General features: G+C 45.1%; 1 protein-coding gene across 1 annotated transcript in view; it reads left to right on the plus strand.

Annotated features, from left to right (window-relative positions):
• The first annotated feature begins 254 nt into the window (after positions 1–254).
• The window catches only part of RDH8 (retinol dehydrogenase 8), a 29,959-nt gene continuing 5,195 nt past the window's right edge, over positions 255–25,018 (plus strand). The window contains exons 1-4 of the mRNA XM_056570619.1: positions 255–381; positions 7,907–8,068; positions 8,260–8,439; positions 8,756–8,849. Of these exons, the coding sequence (XP_056426594.1) occupies positions 276–381; positions 7,907–8,068; positions 8,260–8,439; positions 8,756–8,849 (542 nt within the window). The 5' untranslated portion in view covers positions 255–275. The remainder of the gene's footprint in view (positions 382–7,906; positions 8,069–8,259; positions 8,440–8,755; positions 8,850–25,018) is intronic.

The following is a 25,018-nucleotide window of genomic DNA, read 5'->3' on the forward strand; positions in this document are numbered from 1 at the left end:
AAAAAAATATCAATGGGTGTACAGGGAATATTATAGTCATTTGCTTTACTTTTGTAGACTTTATGTTATTATTTGTATGGCGACACAAGAATAGAAATTTTAATAGTTTTTGTAACGTATGAAGGTGAACTTAGGACCTTTGACCCTGGAGGTAGTGAAGAGGTTAAAAGGGACAGTCGTCAGGGGAAAAAAAAAATACTCTCTGTCACGTGGTGTTGTGATAATCCGGGATCTCGTGCAGAGGAGGGTTGGCAGTTCACTGAGAACAAGGCACAATGGCTCATGACAGCAAGAAGACTGTCCTTATAACAGGGTGCTCATCGGGCATCGGCCTGAAGATTGCAGTGCAGATGGCCAAGGACCCCCGGGAGCGTTACCATGGTAAGAAATAATAGGGGACACCTTAAAAATGACTTAGCCTGAAACTTCCCCAAGACAACGTTACGTGGAGTGATAGGAGGAGATAAGAGAGACGAGGTTATCAGAGGTAAGAGTCAGGATCGATAGGTCATACGAGGACAACAGATTTGTAGGACCTCGTAGCTTCCAATATTAAAGTCACATTCGCTGTTCTTTCTCTATGTGTCCCCATTTGCACCCTGTGTGATTCTATGTAGTAGTTCGGGTGAAATCCGGCTCATGCATAACCATTGCAAATTCTTCCATACTGGCTTGGACCCCTTTTTTATGTACCTTTAAGCTGGGGTTCCAGGACTTTGGTGCATAGTGGTTTTCCGATATTTGATTGTCTATGTAATGTTGGTGAAATGGAGGCAGAGAAGATATAGAGGACCGTATGGTTGCTGCTCCTCCATATCTAGGAAAGCAGATGCAGCAAAAACATAGTCAAGAATTAGAATGGAAATTTAGGGTAGTGCGCTATACCCAAAATGTAGCACAACCTATTCAAATCCGACCTGTCATGTGGCTTGATAGGGCTTCTCATCAAGACTCCAGGCATAACTTTTATAGCTCCATAGTCCTTTTCTGTGCTGAGATATAGGCCTTTTTTGTTAATATGTAAATTAGGCTCAAGTGCCCAGAGGGTGTTCCCCAGCACAACAAGAGCCCAGAGTTAGCTAGCACATCTCCTCTTGTTCCTCACCTCCATACCCACTGCCAATTAAATGCAGGGTCGGTGTATGCAAGCAGGCACGGAAGCTACGGGGAAAAAAAGATGAGTGGGTTAAAACAGGGCTCTTGTTGTGCTGGGGAACGCCCACTGGGCACTTGAGCTTTATTTACATGTTAATAAAAAAAAGGCTTATAGCTAAGCGCTGGAATGGACTATAGAGATAAAATGTGTCCTGGAATCTTAATCTGGCCAGGTGCCTATCTACACCCCTGTTTTCCTGTTGATGGGTCCGCTTTAGTAGACAGGGTTATGAAATGGATTCCGTCACAAACTATTTGATATAACAAAATTAAAACTTAAGGTCTCACCCTTACGATGTTCTAATCATTTGCATCCAGTCTGGTCCATCCACACAAGGGTATTACTGAACTTTTTCACCCCTGTATAATGGATAAGTGTCCTGAGGCGACTTATTCTGACTATAGATCTCTATGATGCTGTCAATGGAAGGAACGACATGTTCATTTTTGGTCGCACTTCACAGAATACGCTCAGTCCGGCCTTCAGGACATAAACAAGTGGGTTTGCCTCTTTGTATTCTGGTGGCCATAACATTTTTAGTGGTTGACTGAGCAGTATGAGGCTTTGTTCTTTCAGTAAGACTTGTACTTTGAAGCTTGTCTGAGTGTTCATTTAATGGAGAGAGGAGGGGGAAGCTGCGGCCACACAGCTCTTATCTTATCTTTCCGAAAACAAAAGGAGTGTGTTTAAACTGAACATGCCCAATCCTTCTCATCTGTGAGAAGTGAGAGTTTAGGAGGCCACCATACACATTAGATGGTCTGCTGGTCCCACCATTTTAGCCGTTCTGACCAACTTTTCACTAAGGTGTATGGGGGCCTCAAATGGGGGTATTCTGGCTTTCTACATCTTATCCCCTATCCTTTGGATTGGTGATGTATGATCACAGGGGTCCCATCTCAGGGGTCCCGTTACTGGGGACCCCCGCAATCTCAGTGCAGCCCCCAGCACAGTTTTACACAATCCCCAAAGACACACATTTTCAGGCAGGTATACAGGTGGTCTCTCCTACTAGGGGTATGTTCCCACCACTTTCATTCAGTGGTGCCTCCCCACATTTTAATATAAACACAGCAGCGCACCAGGGTAGGAATGGGGTAAAATAACTTCAATACCGAACCCAGAGTCTCACAGAAAGACCGACTCTCTCTGAGATCGCAGGTATAAAACCTCTTATCATTGAACCTCCCTACTAGTGTATATTGTAAAACATCACATTTATTGATATGCATTAAAATTAATTACACACATAGTTAAAACCAAAGATCACAGTCCACTGATCAATTACTTGCTCTCAGTCAAGAGTCTTAATAATATATGTCTGCAGTGCGCACTAAAAAACAGACTGGGAGACTGATGCTAAAAAATATTAACAGTTCACCACCCCTACATGTTTCGTGACACCAACCACGTCATCAGGGGTATAGAGCCAAATGCAGCTCCCAAAGGTCTATTCACTTTAGACATTCAGAGATTGGTTGGTGACTGGTTCACCCACCATTACGTGATCTACCCTATTTATACATCATGGCTGGACCATTGTATCAATAATGCACTTCCTTCCTTTTGTCTTAACCCCTTCCCTCATAGGTTTTAAGCTCTTGAGGACAGAGCTGTTACTCCTCTTATTGGAATAATTAGTGTGTAATATTGTCATGTCTGATACTTGTCTTCATCTGTACCCCTAAATTGTAAAGTGGAATCTGTTGCCAATATATTTATCATATAATCATTATTACTATTATTAGTTCACCACCTTTACTGCTATTATAGACAGTTTCTGCATGTTATATATATATATATATATATATATATATATATATATATGTATATACTGTATATACTCAGACTCAGACGTTGACCTTTTGTTCTGCGCAAATCTGCTTATTCTTAAGAGCTCTTCCCTCTGATCATGAAGCCTCTTAATGTACCATATGACTGCCGCCTAATACCCACTGATAACTCAGGGATGAGGTGAAGTGTTCTGTAATACAAACTGATGAGTCTTTATTTGTAAGTCCAGCAGGGCATAATACCTAACACTTACATAAAGGTTGTTCCCACAGAAGGGCTAAGACCTAAACTAAGGAGATCAGTGTAGGACAATTGTTGATTCCTATTATGGGAACCTTAAAGTTAAACTAAAGGACAACTTCACTTTTCCCACTGTGACAGCCAAGAGAAAGTGTACCAATCATGGTCAGGTTGGCACAAGGGCTTCCACAGGTTTCTACCTTGCTCTGTGGACTGGCATAGTGGCAGAGTGGCCACAGAGTTGGTAGTGAGGAGGTTCAGTCTCTTGCGATGTCGTAGATATAACAATGCCTGACCTTCCCTTTCAGGAAATTGTAGGCAAGGAGGAATAGACTGGGACTGCACCACTACTCGCATGGTATATCCAGGAGTGTATTCCAAAAGTCCAAAATATGTAGAAAAAAGAATGCTCTTCTGCACTCACCAAATAGAAGAATCGTATTCCTCGTCAAATCATCATCGTCTGGCTGGTGGTGGGGAGAGGGATGCAGATAGTAAGCATTTTCTCATCGCTGTTGTGCTGGATTCTCATGTGCTCTATGAGCCTGGCAGAGCCAATGCCTGTTTTCAGGGAATGTTTGTGTTCCCGGAATCGGGAGAAGAGGCATCTTTTTGTAGGTCCTATGTAATATCTATTACAAGGACGGAGGATCGTATATATGATCCATTCGGATCGGCAACAAATAAAGTCTTTCATGAATATGTGACAGCTGCCTAATTTAATGTACGGGCAGTGAATACAAGTCCCACATTTGAAGTTTCCTTTTAATTCATTTTTTTTCATCCAATTTAGGTTTTTTACTGGAGAATGTGGAGGATACAGGCTGGTTCCTTAAACTTTCGCTCCTGCGAAAAGTGATAAGTGTTTTTTTGGCCGCTGATCTCTGCAGAAATGGATCTCTTTCAAGAATGTGTCAATTGTTTAATAATGCTTTTCTAATAGAGGATTGTACTAGAAGGAAAAAACATATCTGCGCTCCCCGGCGCCAGTAGTTTTCTTGGATGTTTTGGGTTTATTTTTCGTGTAGATGAAATCTTTATGGGGAATGAGTTGGACTTTGTCCAGAGCATCTTTGAGCAAATTTTTAGGATAGCCCAGTTCCAAAAAAGGGTCGGTAAGTTTGTCTGCTTGTTCTGTAAAAACCTTCTTCTGTAATATTTAATTTCTTGATCAGGAGGGATTGACCGTAGGGTAGGGAATTTTTAGTATGTTGTGGGTGATAACTTTGATAGTGAAGATAAGAATTGGTAGCGGTTTCTTTTCTGAAACCGGTGGTGGTCCCCTGAATATGGATCTCAACGTCCAAAAATTCAATTTTCTCTGATGAGAATTTGCTAGTAAAGAGCATGTTCATGTAATTTTCATTATTGTGATAATGCACAAATTTGTTGAACTGAGATTCTTCTCCTTCCCAGGCTATGAAAACGTCATCCACAAATCTACTGTATAATTTTTGATGTTTGATGTAGGGGTTGCGGTGACTGTATATAACCTTTTGTTCCAGTGCTGCCAGGAATAAGTTTGCAAAGGTGCATGTGACAGGAGCACCCACTCTGGTACTGCGAATACCATTTATTATGAAAAATGAAGCAGTTATTAGTGAAAATTAATTCCAGCCCTTCTTTTATGAAATCGATATATTGTTCACTCTTGCCGGCGGCAGATAAAGTCTCCTATTACCCAGACCCCAAGATCATGTGGGAGGATATAGAGGTATAGAGGCTCTCAACATCTATGGTGGCATGAAGGTAGACTGTACGCCCCCTTGAAAAGTTTCAGGCGTAGAGATGGGATCCTCTTGTTCCACTGGGTTGGTTTCTCTGTCCATGTTGATGAGATCTAACAGGCATTCCTGTTCCTGATATGAGAATGTACTTGGAGCAAAAGTTCCCAAGGGGCCGATGCTCGCTGGTTGTTCTCCTTCTCTGGTGGTATCAGATGTAGTCTTCTTGTTGGTGGTGGTTTCAAAGTACTTAATGAGATTTACGGCATATAAAGAACAGTAGCATGCACTCACCGCAGAGTATGTGTCTAGGCGTCCGAGGGCCGGGGTCATAGGACAAGTACCGAGGCGCTCAGAGGCTACGCTGGTCGTTTCACATGACTGTGCGCGCTTCTTCCGGCCTCTTGAGGCGCTCAGAGGCTACGCCGGTCGTTTCATGCGCCTCTTGAGGCCGGAAGAAGCGCGCACAGTCGCGTGAAATGACCGGCGTAGCCGCTGAGCGCTTCGGTACTTGTCCAATGCTCCCCCGGGACCCCGGACCTCCGGACGCCTAGACACATACTCTGTGGTGAGTGCATGCTACTGTTCTTTATGTGCCGTTATTAGTGCCGACCCCACAGGTGTCATCTACTTCCGTGCATATATCCTTTATATTTTAGTGGCATTTATCTAATATTGCTCTCCTCTACACTTCCTTGCTACATCGCATAACTTAATGAGATTCATTCTCCTGATCCCTTTGAAGAGATCAATTTCAAAGGATACAGCATCAAATTTGGTAGGAATACAAAAATTAAGTCCTTTGGAAAGTAGTGTGAGGCAATCTTCATTAAGTGGAGTATTGGATAAATTTAGGACTGTGGACATATTTATGATCTCTCTTGTTCCACGTCACTGTTCTTTTTGGTCTATGTCTTTCTTTATTGTTTCTGCCCCGCCTGATACGCTTTCTGGTGGGGCTCTGGCATTTTTTGGAGTTCCGATTGGTGTGGTAGCAAATTGATCATCTCTGGTAATATTTTCTTCTGTAGAGCTGGAACCAGTATCCGATGTCCAGTATTCTCTATTTTTCACTTTGGTTTTGGCATTTCTCCTTTTAGGTTGCCAATTGAAGATGCGATCATTTTCATAGTCGATCTTGTCTCTCAAAAATGTATCTGTTTTTCTCTCTTTAATTTCTGCTTGCACAGGAATTCCTCTTTTTTCCAATTTCTGGAGTAATTGTTGTGCATGGCCTTCTGTTAATCTTTTTCTTAGTTCCAGCTTGCATTTTAAGAGTTCTGTGGTAACATTACTGTACTCCTCTTCATTCCTTTTCAAAATGAGGCGCATCATTTTAGTGGCACTGCCTAGCTGAATCTTTTTCCATTCAGCTTGGAATTGAGGGTCTGAATGGAATTGTGACGCTTCTCTAAAATGCCTTAATCCTCTTGGAACCCGGTTGCTGCTGTCATAAGATTTTAATTAGTTCACTGTCCAGAACAGCCTTACTTCTTTTTCGGCTAAGTTGCTGATTCGGTACTCCAAATTTTGTGTACTGATGACCTGTATGTCATCTTTAGTGTTACAGCCTGGTGGCCCGTACTGCTTTCTCATTCTTCGTACACTTCCATTTATCATGGCAGGGACATGAATTTTCCTGGGGTTAATTTGTGTGCAATATCCAAATTATACAAGACAAACTGTAGGCAAGGAGGAATAGAGTGGGACTGCCCCACTACTCGCACGGTATATCCAGGAGTGTATTCACATGATCGGAGTAGCAATAGTACGGTGTGAGGTGGTGCAATGAAGCAAGAATCCAACAAAGTCCAAAAGATGTAAAAAATAAATTAAAAAAATTGCACTCCTGCACTCACCTAATAGAAGAATCTTATTCCACGTCAAATCATCATCAGCTGGCTGGTGGTGGGGAAAGCCTGTAACTGTGTGGGGGTCCTAGTATACTAGTGTTTAGTGTCTTCACTGAGGGGTGGACAGTGTTTGCCTCCTAACGTATGAAGCAAAATATATGTGCTCACTGATCCGAGCTACAATGCCTGTTGCGGGGTGCAGGCTTTAATATAATTCTGTGACATGTGAGCCACTGGATCTTTAGGCCTGACCTGAACCCCTGGGAGGATCTAGATGAGCTATGGGCCATTTGTACAACTTATCCCCGAAATCTTAGGTTTTTGTGTGTTCATCACTGCTCTAGTAATCCTTCAGATTGGACTAGAAGTGGTGCTCTGGGATGTTGAATCAGAGGTTTCTTATACTTCAAGCACTCTAGGGAAAACTCTATGATGCTGGTCCTCTTGTAGCATGATGGATGCAACAAGTGAGGTTGGTCATTTATAGTGCAGAGGCTGCAAATGACACTGATCCTTAGGCTGCAAAAGCATATGCTCAGACTAAGATGCAGGCAGGGACTACACTAAAATGCACTGAATCTGCTCAGCCTTAGGGACTGGTAGCAACACACTGGACTAAACCAATTTTTTCTCTGGAGATAGAGGCTAAGCCAGAGAAGGCACCATCACTATCTGGACTGTTTCCCAATGATGTTCAATGTGCTAATGTAATTGAATAGGCTCCATTACTCACATCCAGCACATAGGTATTCATTACGGAATGCAACAATAGGGCAATAGGGGGCAGCGTAATAGAGTAAAGTTTCAAGTGAACAGTGTTATCATCCTTATCCAACATGAAATACTGCACTACAAAAAAAAATGCAGTAACAGTAAATGTCAGACAACCAACATTTCCATCTGCCAAAAACACATAGTGGGACACTGCACCACCATTCCAGATGGGCTTCTCACACATCAGTTAGGCATACAACTAGTATGGTGAATTGTTATCAGGTCAAAATGACATCACTGTGTCAACATGATATCACTGGTTCTTCCCTAGTTTATATGACTTAAAATTCACATTGTCAAATAGTCTGCTTATTTGTTGGAAAGCACTTACCATGGCTAATCTGAAGCTCTGGCTCCATTTACAGTGTTTGCCACCATGAGGGACCTCAAGAAGAGTGGGAAGCTGGAAGCAGAAGCAGGGGAGGCTCTCAATAAGACCTTGGTGATCAGACAATTGGATGTAACCAAAGAAGAGTCAGTGAAGAAATGCATAGCAGATCTGCCTGGTCAGACAGTGGACATCCTGGGTAAGTGGTCAATATGGTGGAGTAACATTTGGTTTAGAGTCTTCTTTAATGATGAAGCCCTTCTGCTCAACGGGAGATTTCTGTCCTCCCTGAGCTCGCCTTAGGACACCTGCATTAGGGTTTGACAGGTGTACTGCCCCAGGCTCCTGTAATGTTGACAGATATGTAATGTGTACATTGTTGATTCACAGTGAACAACGCCGGTATAGGCCAGGCTGGCCCTCTTGAAAGCATCTCAATGGACGACATGAGGAAAGTATTCGAAACAAACTTTTTTGGGGTGGTGCACTTGGTCAAAGAATTCCTCCCGTCCATGAAGAAGAGAAGAAGTGGCCATATTGTGGTTATAAGTAGCGTCATGGGATTACAAGGTGAGATCTGATTATTTCGAACATTGGTCTTATAGGTCAATGTTCCTTCCCAAGGGTGTACGGGCAGGCAGACACAAGCAGGGGGACTTCTGGGAAATTAAACACTTGTTGAAGGAATTTCACACAGATTACAGATGATCACTTGAGGTCCAAGCAGCAGGACAACCATGATGAGCTTATTGTTGGGGAAAAGGTCTTAAAAAATGGAATATACAGTGAAAACCCTCCAATAGCACCATTTAACAAATGATCGGTTTAGGGGTTTTTGTACATGCGAAGTGTTAATGTTTTTTGTGTTCTCACTTTTATTATGTAGGCATTGTATTCAATGACGTCTATGCTGCATCAAAGTTTGCAATTGAAGGATTCTTTGAATGTCTGGCTGTTCAGCTCTTAAAGTTCAACATCTTGTGAGTATATTAGAAATGTCTCGTTTTTCATTGGCCATGTATTTAAAAAATTTAGCAAGGCTTCATCTACTTGAGGAGCTTTTTTTTTGCAGAGGTGGTTCTATTAGGGCATATGGACATCAGAGAGTGGGAAGATGGGGGGGACCTGGAGGCCATAGCAGAACCACAAGTTACCTGGTCCCCCAATGATTTCAGAAGGTGCCATGTAATACAAGATGATTCAAGATAGTGGTGGAACAAATATTGTACTTCTTAGTGTATTAGTAGTCTAAATGGATGGGGGTCCCTCTTTAGGGAGCAGTTATATTCTTATATATAGAGGGCAGTATTATGGTAGTTATATTCTTTTACATAGGCGGCAGTATTATAATAGTTAAATTATTTTACATAGGGGCAGTATTATAGTAGTTATATTCTTGTACATAGGGTACAGTATTATAGTAGTTACTGTATATTCTTGTATATAGGAGCAGTATTATAGTAGTTATATTCTTGTACATAGGGGGCAGTATTATAGTTGTTATATTCTTGTTTAGAGGAGGAAGTATTATAGTAGTTATACTCTTGTATATAGGGGCAATATTATAGTAGCTATATTCTTGTATGTAGTGGGCAGTATTATAGTAGTTATATTATTGTATGCAGTGGGCAGTATTATAGTAGTTATATTCTTGTATGTAGCGGGCAGTATTATGTAGAAAATGTATCTGAAATTTTCTTTTCCTGAAGTCTGTAGGTGTCACGAATGGGTTAATGCTATTTGCTAACCCGGAAGAAGAGTTATCACTAGCAATGTAATTGGAGACAAGTTATTTAAACATCAAAACACCTGAATGGAATGCATAATAGTATTTATTAGACCACAGACACCTATATCGTATTCAGCAATAAGTTTAATGGGGAGGTATACGGACTTTAGGAAAATAAAATTTCAGGTAAGAAATACATTTTTTACTTCCTGTACATCCTTAAGGCAGCACGAATGGGACATGCAAAGCAATGTAGAAAAAATAAAGGGAGGGATTATTAATGGCTCATAGCTCCTTGGAGAACGCTCAAGCCAAAGGCTGATCCATCGGACGATGCAGCATCCAACCTATAGTGCTTCACGAAGGTGTTCGGAGAAGCCCAAGTCACTGCTCTGCAGATTTGGTCTATGGGCACATGATATTTCTCCACCTAAGAAGAAGTCGTAGATCTTGTAGAGTGCGCCCTCAACAGAAGTGGAGATTCTTTACCTTCCAGCCCATAACAATGTTTGATGGTGTCTCAAATCCATCATGCTAAAGATGATTTACTAGCCTTCTTTCCTCTGTTTGGCCCTTGAAATTGAAGAAACAAGGCTTCAGACTCTCTAAACGCAGAGGTTCTGTTTAGGTAAGTAACAATAGATCTATTCACTTCCAGAAGGTGAAGGCTGTCATTAGACTCGTCTCTAAACACAGGCAAAACGATCTCCTGATTAATGTTGGTAACAGTAGACACCCTGCATGGTTCTTAATATAACCGCATCTGGTAAAATTCTGAGGTAAGTTTCCCTAGATGATAGTGCTTGCAGATCATTTTGTCTTCTGGCTGAAGAATTCGCTACCAAGAAAAGGCACTTGAAGGAAAGCCATGTCCATGCAGATTCCTCAGTTAGTTCAAACATATGATCACACAACTTCAACAGAACTAAGGGCAAATTCCAAGATGGCATAGGATTATAGACGGACAGGCAAAGCTTGTTGATAGCTTTGAAAAATCTTGAAATCAACGCTATTCTGGAAAACACTCCATTGAGCCTGGAATTGATGGCTGTGAACTGAACCTTCAGAGTGTTAGGCTTCAGACCCTTTTGAAAGCCTTCCTGTAAAAATTGTAAAACAGACGGAACCGCCTCTGGAGGGCAAAAGTTCTTCACACATCATGCAGAATACAGGGACCTGACTGTAAACTGGTTTTCTAGATGCTAACAAGGTAGTTATTACTTCTTGAGACAAACCTTGGTCTGTAAAACGTCGGCGTTCATGATCCAAGCCGCAAGTTGAAGTCTCTGAAGATCTGGGTGATACATCCCTGACTGAAGAAGCAGATCTTTCCGGTCTGGAAGCTCCCAGAAGACTTTTTTTGATAAGATCAATGCAAGCGGAAACCAGGCCCTTCTGGGCCAAAACGGGAGAACTACCAGGGCTTTCACTCTCTCATCCTGGATTTTCTGTCGTCCCCTCGGGATTAGCGGAATTGGGGAAAAGATGTAGACAAAAACTCTTCTCCAGTTGATCGTCAGACCATCCGCTTCAACAGGACCCCCTGTCTTTGAGAGAGAACAAAATCGAGGAAGCTTCTTATTCTGATGGCTGGCCATGGCATCCAAATCTGGAACTCCTTCTCTGGATGTCAGGTCCTTGACCACAATAGGATTCAGCTCCCATTCTCCTGGACTGATAGAGTTTTGGCTAAGTATGTCTGCTTTGGTGTTGTCTGATCCCTTGATGTGGATCGCTGAGATTGATAAGAGATTCGATTCTGCCCAGGATAAAATACGGGCACACTCCTTCTGCATTGCCCGACTCCTCGTTCCTCCTTGTTTCTTCAGATAGTATACTAAGGGAAGATTGTCCGACTGCACTTGAGCCGCTCTGTGAAAGATCCGAGGCTTGAAGTGGATAAGAGCTTTCCTGATGGCTATCAATTCCTTCAGGTTGGATGACATCTTCATCTCTTCTGGAGCCCATGGCTTTTGGACCCAATCGTGGGCACCCCATGGGCACTGGAAACTGAGGCATCAGTAGTGAGGACTATAGGATTCAGACTCCAAAGAGACTTGCCTTGTATGAACTGGTTCGGAGGCAACCACCATTTCAGATCCTACTTCAAGGCTACTGGAATTTTGACGAGAGTATCCAGAGAATCTTGACATCTGTTCCATTTGCTGAGAATATGGCCTGTAACATTCTGAAATGTGCTCTTGCCCACGGTACTGCTTCAAGAGAGGATGTTAGCATTCCCAAAGCTTTCATTGCTTCTCTGGTGGAACTAGAGCTGCATCTCCATAGAGCCTGAATTGCCAGTTGAAGATTGATAAGAGAGGAACAACTTCATCCGTAGAGTGTCTATTGTGAAGCCCAGATGGGAGATTACTGGGTGGGGGTCAGGCAAGATTTCTTGATATTCACCAAGAACCCATGGGAGCTGAGAAACTGGGAGGTGGTGTTGAGATATAGAGTCAACAGATCCTAAGATGGAATTCTCACCAACCAGTCGTCCAAGTACGGTGTTACCGAGATTCCCTGGAGATGAAGCGCCGCTGTCAGAACCACCACCACTTTGGTGAGTACTCGGGGAGCGGATGCGATGCCAAAAGGAAGGCACGTAAACTGAAGGTGGAAGATTTTGTGATGAACCAGGATGGCACTTCTTAAATATTTCCTGCGAGCCTGTAGTATGGGAATGTGGATGTATGCGTCCTAGAGATCTATGGACCCTAAGTAGTCTCGCTCTTCTATATTCATCACCGCTGACCGAATGGACTCCATTCAAAACCTGCATTTCAAGAAGAATTGGTTTAGGAAGGATAGATCCACATAAAAGGCTCTGGTGGGTTTCTTCTTCTGAAATGGAAAGGTATCATCCTTTTCTTCATTAAAAGATTTCTTTAAATGGGCACTGTCAGATACAAAAACTTTTGATATGTTGTAAAGCATGTATAACCAATAGGTTTTGCAATTGCTTTCATTAGAAAATGTTCATACTGAAAAAGCCAGTCAAACAACTGCCCCCCCCCCCCCTGCCTGCTTGGACACATACTAGTCCTGCCGTGTCCATTCGTCATCACCTATGTCATGGACACACTTCCTTGATTGACAGCTGTGAGTGCAGGGCTCATACCTGGAGGAAAAATCCTCCCACTGTCATCTTGTGTCCCACTACTGCCAGTGAGGACAAGCTGGGAGTTGTAGTTTTGCTAATGCTAGGGGAGATGTGAGCAGACGGCATACTGAGGGAGGGGGCGGAGACCTGCACAGTGAGGCCACGCCCCCTCCCTTTGAGAGGAATTCATACTAGTGAGCTAAATTAAAAGTGTAATAAAAAAATAAATAAAGGTGCTAGACACATAACAATTAGATGTACATGGTCAGGATTAGGTACTGAGTGATATATTTAAAAAAATGTTTTTTTGTTCGATCTGACGGGTACACTTTAAGTTGTGGTCCAAATAAGGAAGAGGATTTAAACGGGAGGCTAACAAAACTGAATTTTGAAGAAATATCTCCTCCCCACTGCTTGATCCACAGTGCCCTCCTGGAGTTGGATAGAGCGAGTGCTCTAGAGGAAAACTTTACAACATCAATGGGTGCATCGCACAGGAACTCTGCCGCTGGCTTCATCATATCCACACCTTTAAGAAGGTGATCCCTGGATACTCCTTCCTAAATATCTTGCGATAATTGACTCTCAAAGCCCCAGCTACTGGTACAGAAGCTGCCGCCACCATGGAAGATGACGCTGCTGCGAGGTAAGTTGTCTTTGCTAGACTATCTGCTTTCCTTTCCAAAGGGTCTGAGAGCTTTGACGATTCGTCTGATGGAAATAAGGATTTCTTTGCCAACCTTGCTGCGGCCAAGTCTAGCTCTGCTGGATCTTCCCATTCAGAAGACATCTTAAGGAAAATCATATAACTGATCCTTTTTAGGTTTATGCAACACCCCTTTATCCGACTCCACTGTATCCTTCGCTGCTGCCCAAAGTTTCGGGGATTTCTCTTTAGGGAGTAGATATAGATCATCATCAATACCCTCAAACACCAACTCAGAGTCAGAAGATTCAGACGCTGACCCAGATGAGGAATCCGACGATATTGGAGAATTACGTTTGCTTCCTCTTTTTCTCTTCTTAGGAATGAGGGATTCCTTAAAGGGGTACTCAACCCCTAGACATCTTTTCCCCTATCCAAAGGATAGGGAATAAGATGTCTGATCACGAGGGTCCCGCCTCTGGGGACGTCATGCCCCCTCCCATAGACTTGCATTGAGGGGGCGGCGCGTGACATCACACGGGGGCGGAGTTCCCGTGGTCGGGAGCCAGAACCTTCAGCACTGACGGAAGCAGATACAGGTGGATACTGCATGCTATATTGCGGGGCTCCCCAGTTGCGGGACCCCCACGATCAGACATCTTATCCCCTATCCTTTGGATAGGGGATAAGATGTCTAGGGGTGGAGTACCCCTTTAATATCTTTAAAAGTGCTGCACATCTCCACTTTAAACCAGCTCAGAAATACACCAAGTTGCATATTAGATGGATTTGTGGTGGCCAAGTACAGGAGTTGTACCCCTGTACCCATGCTGTCCTGTCTGGCGGACTCTATTGCCATGTCCCCTGAGTCACAGGGTACTTCGGTGGAAAACTTTTTTTTTTTAATCAACTGGTGCCAGAAAGTTAAACAGATTTGTAAATTACTTCTATTAAAAAATCTTAATCCTTCCAGTACTTATTAGCTGCTGAATACTACAGAGGAAATTATTTTCTTTTTGGAACACAGTGCTCTCTGCTGACATCATGAGCACAGTGCTCTCTGCTGACATCTCTGTCCATTTTAACCCCTTAAGGACCGGAGGTTTTTCCGTTTTTGCATTTTCGTTTTTTGCTCCTTGCCTTTAAAAAATCATAACTCTTTCAAATTTACACCTAAAAATCCATATGATGGCTTATTTTTTGCGCCACCAATTCTACTTTGTAATGACGTCAGTTATTTTGCCCAAAAATCTATGGTGAAGCGGGAAAAAAAATCATTGTGCGACAAAATTGAAAAAAAAACGCTGTTTTGTAACTTTTGGGGGCTTCCGTTTCTACGTAGTACATTTTTCGGTAAAAATGACACCTGATATGTATTCTGTAGGTCCATACGATTATAATGATACCCTACTTATATAGGTTTGATTTTGTCGGACTTTTGGAAAAAATCATAACTACATGCAGGAAAATTAATACGTTTAAAATTGTCATCTTCTGACCCCTATAACTTTTTTATTTTTCCGTGTATGGGGCGGTATGAGGGCTCATTTTTTGCGCCGTGATCTGAAGTTTTTAACGGTACCATTTTTACATTGATAGGACTTATTGATCACTTTTTATTCATTTTTAAATGATATAAAAAGTGACCAAAAATGCACTATTTTGGACTTTGGAATTTTTTTGCGCGCACGCCATTGACCGAGCGGTTTAATTAATGATATATTTTTATAATTCGGACATTTCCGCACGCGGTGATACCACATATGTTTATTTTTATTTTTATTTACACTGTGTTTTTTTTTTTATTGGAAAAGGGGGGTGATTCAAACTTTTAATAGGGGAGGAGTTAAATGATCTTTATTCACTTTTTTTTTTCACTTTTTTTTTGCAGTGTTATAGGTCCCATAGGGACCTATAACACTGCACACACTGATCTTCTATGTTGATCACTGGTTTCTCATAAGAAACCAGTGATCAACGATTCTGCCGCATGACTGCTCATGCCTGGATCTCAGGCACTGAGCAGTCATTCGGCGATCGGACAGCGAGGAGGCAGGAAGGGGCCCTCCCGCTGTCCTGTCAGCTGTTCGGGATGCCGCGATTAGCCGCGGCTATCCCGAACAGCCCGACTGAGCTAGCCGGGAACTTTCACTTTCACTTTTAGCCGCGCGGCTCAGCTTTGAGCGCGCGGCTAAAGGGTTAATAGCGCGCGGCGCCGCGATCGGCGCTGCGCGCTATTAGAGGCGGGTCCCGGCTTCACTATGACGCCGGGCCCGCCATGATATGACTGTGTAACCCCGCGTTATATCAGAAGAGCAGGACCAATGACGTACCGGTACGTCATTGGTCCTTAAGGGGTTAAGAACTGTCCAGAGTAGGAGAAAATCCCCATAACAAACATACGCTGCTCTGGACAGTTCCTAAAATGGACAGAGATGTCAGCAGAGAGCACTGTGCTCGTGATGTCAGCAGAGAGCTCTGTGTTCCAAAAAGAAATGAATTTCCTCTGTAGTATTCAGCAGCTAATAAGTACTGGAAGGATTAAGATTTTTTAATAGAAGTCATTTACAAATCTGTTTAACTTTCTGGCACCAGTTGATAAAAAAAAAAAAAAAAGTTTTCCACTGGAGTACCCCTTTAACCCCTTAAGGACTCAGCCCATTTTGGCCTTAAGGACTCAGACAATTTAATTTTTACGTTTTCATTTTTTCCTCCTCGCCTTCTAAAAATCATAACTCTTTTATATTTTCATCCACAGACTAGTATGAGGGCTTGTTTTTTGCGCGACCAGTTGTCCTTTGTAATGACATCACTCATTATATCATAAAATGTATGGCGCAACCAAAAAACACTATTTTTGTGGGGAAATTAAAACGAAAAACGCAATTTTGCTAATTTTTGAAGGTTTTGTTTTCACGCCGTACAATTTATGGTAAAAATGACGTGTGTTCTTTATTCTGAGGGTCAATACGATTAAAATGATACCCATTATTACATACTTTTATATTATTGTTGCACTTAAAAAAAATCACAAACTTTTTAACCAAATTAGTACGTGTTACGCCGAGCGCTCCGGGTCCCCGCTCCTCCCCGGAGCGCTCGCTTCACTCCCTCCGCTGCAGCGCCCCGGTCACGTCCTCTGACCCGGGGCGCTGCGATCCCGCTGCCAGCCGGGATGCGATTCGCGATGCGGGTAGCGCCCGCTCACGATGCGCACCCCGGCTCCCCTACCTGACTCGCTCCCCGTCTGTTCTGTCCCGGCGCGCGCGGCCCCGCTCCCTAGGGCGCGCGCGCGCCGGGTCTCTGCGATTTAAAGGGCCACTGCGCCGCTGATTGGCGCAGTGGTTCCAATTAGGGTTTTCACCTGTGCACTTCCCTATATTACCTCACTTCCCTTGCACTCCCTTGCCGGATCTTGTTGCCTTAGTGCCAGTGAAAGCGTTCCTTGTGTGTTCCTTGCCTGTGTTTCCAGACCTTCTGCCGTTGCCCCTGACTACGATCCTTGCTGCCTGCCCCGACCTTCTGCTACGTCCGACCTTGCTTCTGCCTACTCCCTTGTACCACGCCTATCTTCAGCAGCCAGAGAGGTGAGCCGTTGCTAGTGGATACGACCTGGTCACTACCGCCGCAGCAAGACCATCCCGCTTTGCGGCGGGCTCTGGTGAAAACCAGTAGTGGCTTAGAACCGGTCCACTAGCACGGTCCACGCCAATCCCTCTCTGGCACAGAGGGTCCACTACCTGCCAGCCGGCATCGTGACAGTAGATCCGGCCATGGATCCCGCTGAAGTTCCTCTGCCAGTTGTCGCTGACCTCACCACGGTGGTCGCCCAGCAGTCACAACAGATAGCGCAACAAGGCCAACAGCTGTCTCAACTGACCGTTATGCTACAACAGTTGCTACCACAGCTTCAGCAGTCATCTCCTCCGCCAGCTCCTGCACCTCCTCCGCAGCGAGTGGCCGCTCCTGGGATACGCTTATCCTTGCCGGATAAATTTGATGGGAACTCTAAGTTTTGCCGTGGCTTTCTTTCCCAATGTTCCCTGCATCTGGAGATGATGTCGGACCTGTTTCCCACTGAAAGGTCTAAGGTGGCTTTCGTAGTCAGTCTTCTGTCCGGAAAAGCCCTGTCATGGGCCACACCGCTCTGGGACCGCAATGACCCCGTCACTGCCTCTGTACACTCCTTCTTCTCGGAAATCCGAAGTGTCTTTGAGGAACCTGCCCGAGCCTCTTCTGCTGAGACTGCCCTGTTGAACCTGGTCCAGGGTAATTCTTCCGTTGGCGAGTATGCCGTACAATTCCGTACACTTGCTTCAGAATTGTCCTGGAATAATGAGGCCCTCTGCGCGACCTTCAAAAAAGGCCTATCCAGCAACATTAAAGATGTTCTGGCCGCACGAGAAATTCCTGCTAATCTACATGAACTTATTCACCTAGCCACTCGCATTGACGTGCGTTTTTCTGAAAGGCGTCAGGAACTCCGCCAGGATATGGACTCTGTTCGCACGAGGCGTTTCGTCTCCTCGGCTCCTCTCTCCTCTGGTCCCCTGCAATCTGTTCCTGTGCCTCCCGCCGTGGAGGCTATGCAGGTCGACCGGTCTCGCCTGACACCTCAAGAGAGGACACGACGCCGTATGGAGAACCTCTGCCTGTACTGTGCTAGTACCGAACACTTCCTGAGGGATTGTCCTATCCGTCCTCCCCGCCTGGAAAGACGTACGCTGACTCCGCACAAAGGTGAGACAGTCCTTGATGTCTACTCTGCTTCTCCACGTCTTACTGTGCCTGTGCGGATGTCTGCCTCTGCCTTCTCCTTCTCTACAGTGGCCTTCTTGGACTCTGGATCTGCAGGAAATTTTATTTTGGCCTCTCTCGTCAACAAGTTCAACATCCCGGTGACCAGTCTCGCCAGACCCCTCTACATCAATTGTGTAAATAATGAAAGATTGGACTGTACCATACGTTTCCGCACGGAACCCCTTCTTATGAGCATCGGATCTCATCATGAGAGGATTGAACTTTTGGTCCTCCCTAATTGCACCTCGGAGATTCTCCTTGGACTTCCCTGGCTTCAACTTCATTCCCCAACCCTGGATTGGTCCACTGGGGAGATCAAGAGTTGGGGGTCCTCTTGTTCCAAGAACTGTCTAAAACCGGTTCCCAGTAACCCTTGCCGTAACTCTGTGGTTCCTCCAGTAACCGGTCTCCCTAAGGCCTATATGGACTTCGCGGATGTTTTCTGCAAAAAACAAGCTGAGACTCTACCTCCTCACAGGCCTTATGATTGCCCTATCGACCTCCTCCCGGGTACTACTCCACCCCGGGGCAGAATTTATCCTCTCTCTGCCCCAGAGACTCTTGCCATGTCCGAATACGTCCAGGAGAATCTAAAAAAGGGCTTTATCCGTAAATCCTCCTCTCCTGCCGGAGCCGGATTTTTCTTTGTGTCCAAAAAAGATGGCTCCCTACGTCCTTGCATTGACTACCGCGGTCTTAATAAAATCACGGTTAAGAACCGCTACCCCTTACCCCTCATCTCTGAACTCTTTGATCGCCTCCAAGGTGCCCACATCTTCACTAAATTGGACTTAAGAGGCGCCTATAACCTCATCCGCATCAGAGAGGGGGACGAGTGGAAAACGGCATTTAACACCAGAGATGGACACTTTGAGTATCTGGTCATGCCCTTTGGACTGTGCAATGCCCCTGCCGTCTTCCAAGACTTTGTCAATGAAATTTTTCGTGATCTGTTATACTCCTGTGTTGTTGTATATCTGGACGATATCCTAATTTTTTCTGCCAATCTAGAAGAACACCGCCAGCATGTCCGTATGGTTCTTCAGAGACTTCGTGACAACCAACTCTATGCCAAAATTGAGAAATGTCTGTTTGAATGCCAATCTCTTCCTTTTCTAGGATATTTGGTCTCTGGCCAGGGACTACAGATGGATCCAGACAAACTCTCTGCCGTCTTAGATTGGCCACGCCCCTCTGGACTCCGTGCTATCCAACGCTTTTTGGGGTTCGCCAATTATTACAGGCAATTTATTCCACATTTTTCTACCATTGTGGCTCCTATCGTGGCTTTAACCAAAAAAAATGCTGATCCCAAGTCCTGGCCTCCTCAAGCAGAAGACTCCTTTAAACGACTCAAGTCTGCCTTTTCTTCGGCTCCCGTGCTCTCCAGACCTGACCCTTCCAAACCCTTCCTGTTGGAGGTTGATGCCTCCTCAGTGGGAGCTGGAGCTGTTCTTCTACAAAAAAATTCTTCCGGGCATGCTGTCACTTGTGGTTTTTTCTCTAGGACCTTCTCTCCAGCGGAGAGCTTCTAGCCATTAAATTAGCACTTGAGGAATGGAGGCATCTGCTGGAGGGATCAAGATTTCCTGTTATTATCTACACCGACCACAAGAACCTCTCCTACCTCCAGTCGGCCCAACGGCTGAATCCTCGCCAGGCCCGGTGGTCTCTGTTCTTTGCCCGATTTAATTTTGAGATTCACTTTCGTCCTGCCGATAAGAACATTAGGGCCGATGCTCTCTCTCGTTCCTCGGATGCCTCAGAAGTTGATCTGCCTCCGCAACACATCATTCCACCTGACTGCCTGATCTCCACTTCTCCTGCCTCCATCAGGCAGACTCCTCCAGGAAAGACCTTTGTTTCTCCACGCCAACGCCTCGGAATCCTCAAATGGGGTCACTCCTCCCATCTTGCAGGTCATGCGGGCATCAAGAAATCTGTGCAACTCATCTCCCGCTTCTATTGGTGGCCGACTCTGGAGACGGATGTTGGGGACTTTGTGCGAGCCTGCACTATCTGTGCCCGGGATAAGACTCCTCGCCAGAAGCCCGCTGGTTTTCTTCATCCTCTGCCTGTCCCCGAACAGCCTTGGTCTCTGATTGGTATGGATTTTATTACTGATTTACCCCCTTCCCGTGGCAACACCGTTATTTGGGTGGTCGTTGATCGATTCTCCAAAATGGCACATTTCATCCCTCTTCCTGGTCTTCCTTCTGCGCCTCAGTTGGCTAAACAATTTTTTGTACACATTTTTCGTCTTCACGGGTTGCCTACGCAGATTGTCTCGGATAGAGGGGTCCAATTCGTGTCTAAATTCTGGAGGGCTCTCTGTAAACAACTCAAGATTAAATTAAATTTTTCCTCTGCATATCATCCCCAGTCCAATGGACAAGTAGAAAGAATTAACCAGATCCTGGGTGATTATTTGCGACATTTTGTTTCCTCCCGCCAAGATGACTGGGCAGATCTCCTTCCATGGGCCGAATTCTCGTATAACTTCAGGGTCTCTGAATCTTCCTCCAAATCCCCATTTTTTGTGGTGTACGGCCGTCACCCTCTTCCCCCCCTCCCTACCCCCTTGCCCTCTGGTCTGCCCGCTGTGGATGAAATTTCTCGTGACCTTTCCATTATATGGAGAGAGACCCAAAATTCTCTCTTACAGGCTTCTTCACGCATGAAGAGGTTCGCGGATAAGAAAAGAAGAGCTCCCCCCGTTTTTTCCCCTGGAGACAAGGTATGGCTCTCCGCTAAATATGTCCGCTTCCGTGTCCCTAGCTACAAGTTGGGACCACGCTATCTTGGTCCTTTCAAAATTTTGTGTCAAATTAATCCTGTCTCTTATAAACTTCTTCTTCCTCCTTCTCTTCGTATCCCTAATGCCTTTCACGTCTCTCTTCTCAAACCACTCATCCTCAACCGTTTTTCTCCCAAATCTGTTCCTCCCACTCCTGTTTCCGGCTCCTCGGACGTCTTCTCGGTCAAGGAAATTTTGGCTGCCAAAAAGGTCAGAGGGAAAAATTTTTTTTTAGTAGACTGGGAGGGTTGTGGTCCTGAAGAGAGATCCTGGGAACCTGAGGACAACATCCTTGACAAAAGTCTGCTCCTCAGGTTCTCAGGCTCCAAGAAGAGGGGGAGACCCAAGGGGGGGGGTACTGTTACGCCGAGCGCTCCGGGTCCCCGCTCCTCCCCGGAGCGCTCGCTTCACTCCCTCCGCTGCAGCGCCCCGGTCACGTCCTCTGACCCGGGGCGCTGCGATCCCGCTGCCAGCCGGGATGCGATTCGCGATGCGGGTAGCGCCCGCTCACGATGCGCACCCCGGCTCCCCTACCTGACTCGCTCCCCGTCTGTTCTGTCCCGGCGCGCGCGGCCCCGCTCCCTAGGGCGCGCGCGCGCCGGGTCTCTGCGATTTAAAGGGCCACTGCGCCGCTGATTGGCGCAGTGGTTCCAATTAGGGTTTTCACCTGTGCACTTCCCTATATTACCTCACTTCCCTTGCACTCCCTTGCCGGATCTTGTTGCCTTAGTGCCAGTGAAAGCGTTCCTTGTGTGTTCCTTGCCTGTGTTTCCAGACCTTCTGCCGTTGCCCCTGACTACGATCCTTGCTGCCTGCCCCGACCTTCTGCTACGTCCGACCTTGCTTCTGCCTACTCCCTTGTACCACGCCTATCTTCAGCAGCCAGAGAGGTGAGCCGTTGCTAGTGGATACGACCTGGTCACTACCGCCGCAGCAAGACCATCCCGCTTTGCGGCGGGCTCTGGTGAAAACCAGTAGTGGCTTAGAACCGGTCCACTAGCACGGTCCACGCCAATCCCTCTCTGGCACAGAGGGTCCACTACCTGCCAGCCGGCATCGTGACAGTACGTTTATAATCCCTTTATTTTGATGACCTCTAACTTTTTTATTTTTCCGTATAAGTGGCGGTATGGGGGCTCATTTTTTGCGCCATGATCTGTACTTTTTTTTGATACCACATTTGCATATAAAAAACTTTTAATACATTTTTTATAATTTTTTTTTAATAAAATGTATTAAAAAAGTAGGAATTTTGGACTTTTTTTTTTTTTTTCGTTCACGCCGTTCACCGTACGGGATCATTAACATTTTATTTTAATAGTTCGGACATTTACGCACGCGGCGATACCAAATATGTCTATAAAAAATGTTTTTTACGCTTTTTGGGGGTAAAATAGGAAAAAACGGACGTTTTACTTTTTTATTGGGGGAGGGGATTTTTCACTTTTTTTTAACTTTTACTTTTACATTTTTTTACATTTTTTTTTTACACTTGAATAGTCCCCACAGGGTACTATTCATAGCAACACCATGATTGCTAATACTGATCTGTTCTATGTATAGGACATAGAACAGATCAGTATTATCGGTCATCTCCTGCTCTGGTCTGCTCGATCACAGACCAGAGCAGGAGACGCCGGGAGCCGCACGGAGGAAGGTGAGGGGACCTCCGTGCGGCGTTATGAATGATCGGATCCCCGCAGCAGCGCTGCGGGCGATCCGATCGTTCATTTAAATCGCGAACTGCCGCAGATGCCGGGATCTGTATTGATCCCGGCACCTGAGGGGTTAATGGCGGACGCCTGCGAGATCGCGGGCGTCGGCCATTGCCGGCGGGTCCCTGGCTGCGATCAGCTCCGATGCCGATCAGCTCCGATGCCCGCGGTTATGCTTAGGACGTAAATGTACGTCCTGGTGCGTTAAGTACCACCTCACCAGGACGTACATTTACGTCCTGCGTCCTTAAGGGGTTAAGCTGAGTATGTTAAATGGTGAATATTATAAGTACCTATATTATATAATGTAATATATATATGACATTATGTACTATGACATTATGTACCTTTAAATGTTGTTACCAAGTCTTGTAACCTAGGAAGGTACCAGTGATCAGGTGACTTATAGGGTGACCTATAGGACCCCTCCAGAGTTTCCCCCATTAAAACCATGAGAGGAGCTAGCTAGGGAGTTCTAGTTTCAGTTTAGAGCATGCTGAGGAACAATCAAGACCTGGAGAGAGTGTCTGGTGTCCTGAGGAGACCCAAGGCCGACCACGCAGCCACGCTTCTACCAACCAAGTGCCCCACAGGTGAAAGTCAAAACCTGGTAAGCTACATACGGGGTGAAATCTGTCTAGTCAGTGCTAGTCAAGTCAGTCAAGATCAGTCTGCATAAAGTCAGCGTGGGCCTGCAGAAAATTGTCCAAAATCGACTGCAAGTCCCAGCGAGCCCTAAAGTCTCTGAAGTCACTGGTCACCTCCTTGGGCCTAACTGAGCTGTAAAGACTATTCCATCTGTTTGCCTCATTTAACCTGCCGCCGTTTTTCCGTACCTTTGCGTTAGAGTTATTATTTTCCCCGTGCCTAGCCCAGGAACCAGCAGTAATTCCCTCGGGTGGTGTAGAGGTAAAACCACGCCATGGCGTCACAAACACAAGGAATTAATACCATCTGCCCCTAGGGTAATACCATCTGCCCTCCATCACACCCTCACCACAGATTCAAGCAGAATACACAAGTATCGTGCTCCCAGGTTTCTTGTAATGGCTGCTGACATTGTGCACAGACATTGTGCTGAGTCTTTCTTTTTGCTTTCCCCCCATGGTGAGACATCTACTGTATATATATATAAAACTCAATGACCCTCCTCTACTATTGCAAACCCGACATGTTTTATTGGGTTGTGCACCAGATTCTGCCGCATTGTGCCAGACATTCTGTCTGCGCCAGATTGTGCGCCAGAATTTGCGCCAGAATTGAAAAAACCCCGACTAAGGCTAGGTTCACACTGGCTGGGAGGAGGGGGGCGGGGCTTAATCACGGCGCCCGCACTCAGCCATATAGGGGAACCGTATTTAATGCATATCTATGAGCCAACCGGAGTGAACTGCAGCCGCCGGTCGGCTGTGTTTTCGTCCGTATGCGGTTTGCCAACCGCAGGCAAAAACGTGGTCGACCGCGTTTTTGCCTGCGGTCGGGAAACCGCATACGGCCGAAAACGCAGCCGACCGGAGGCTGCGGTTCACTCCGGTCGGCTCATAGACATACATTAAATATGGTTCCCGTATACGGCGGGCGCCGCGATTAAGCCCCTCCCAGCCGTATACGGGAACCGTAAGTACAAAAGGTAGTGTGAACCTAGCCTTACTCTCCATTTTGCTAAGAAAACCCCTTTTTTTAAAAAGGGGCGTGGTCACTGGGAAAAGGGGCGTGTTCCGTACATTTTCACAAAAAACTAACAAATTTACTAAGGTTTCCACAGAAAATGGTGGATTTGAGCTGAGGAAAACCCGACAGATCAGAGAAGGTGTAAAAAAAGCAAAATGTAGGGAAACCTTAGTAAATTCCGTGGAAAATAAATTGTAGGGAATTAAAACTCACAAAGAAACCTACACAACATTCTTAGTAAATAAGGGCCAATGTGTGTGTGTGTGTGTATATGTATGTATGTGTGTATGTATGTGTGTGTGTGTGTGTGTGTGTGTGTATGTATGTGTGTATGTATGTGTGTATGTCTGTGTGTATATGTGTGTGTGTGTGTATGTATGTATGTGTGTATGTATGTGTATATGTCTGTGTGTATATGTGTGTGTATGTGTGTGTGTGTATATGTGTGTATATATGTATGTATATATGTATGTGTGTATATATGTGTGTATGTTCCAGCATCACCTCCAAACGGCTAAAGATATTAACATGAAACTTGGCACAAATGTCACTTAAATGTCAACTACAAACATAGGATAGGTGATTTAACCCTTACTCACCCCCATTTGCCAGGGTTGGGTTTTTTGTTTAAAGTCCCATATAAGTCTATAGGAAATATATGTTACTGCATAACTTCATAACGGCTGGA

Source organism: Hyla sarda, chromosome 4 (assembly GCF_029499605.1).
Source record: "Hyla sarda isolate aHylSar1 chromosome 4, aHylSar1.hap1, whole genome shotgun sequence".
Taxonomy (NCBI): Eukaryota; Metazoa; Chordata; class Amphibia; order Anura; family Hylidae; genus Hyla; species Hyla sarda.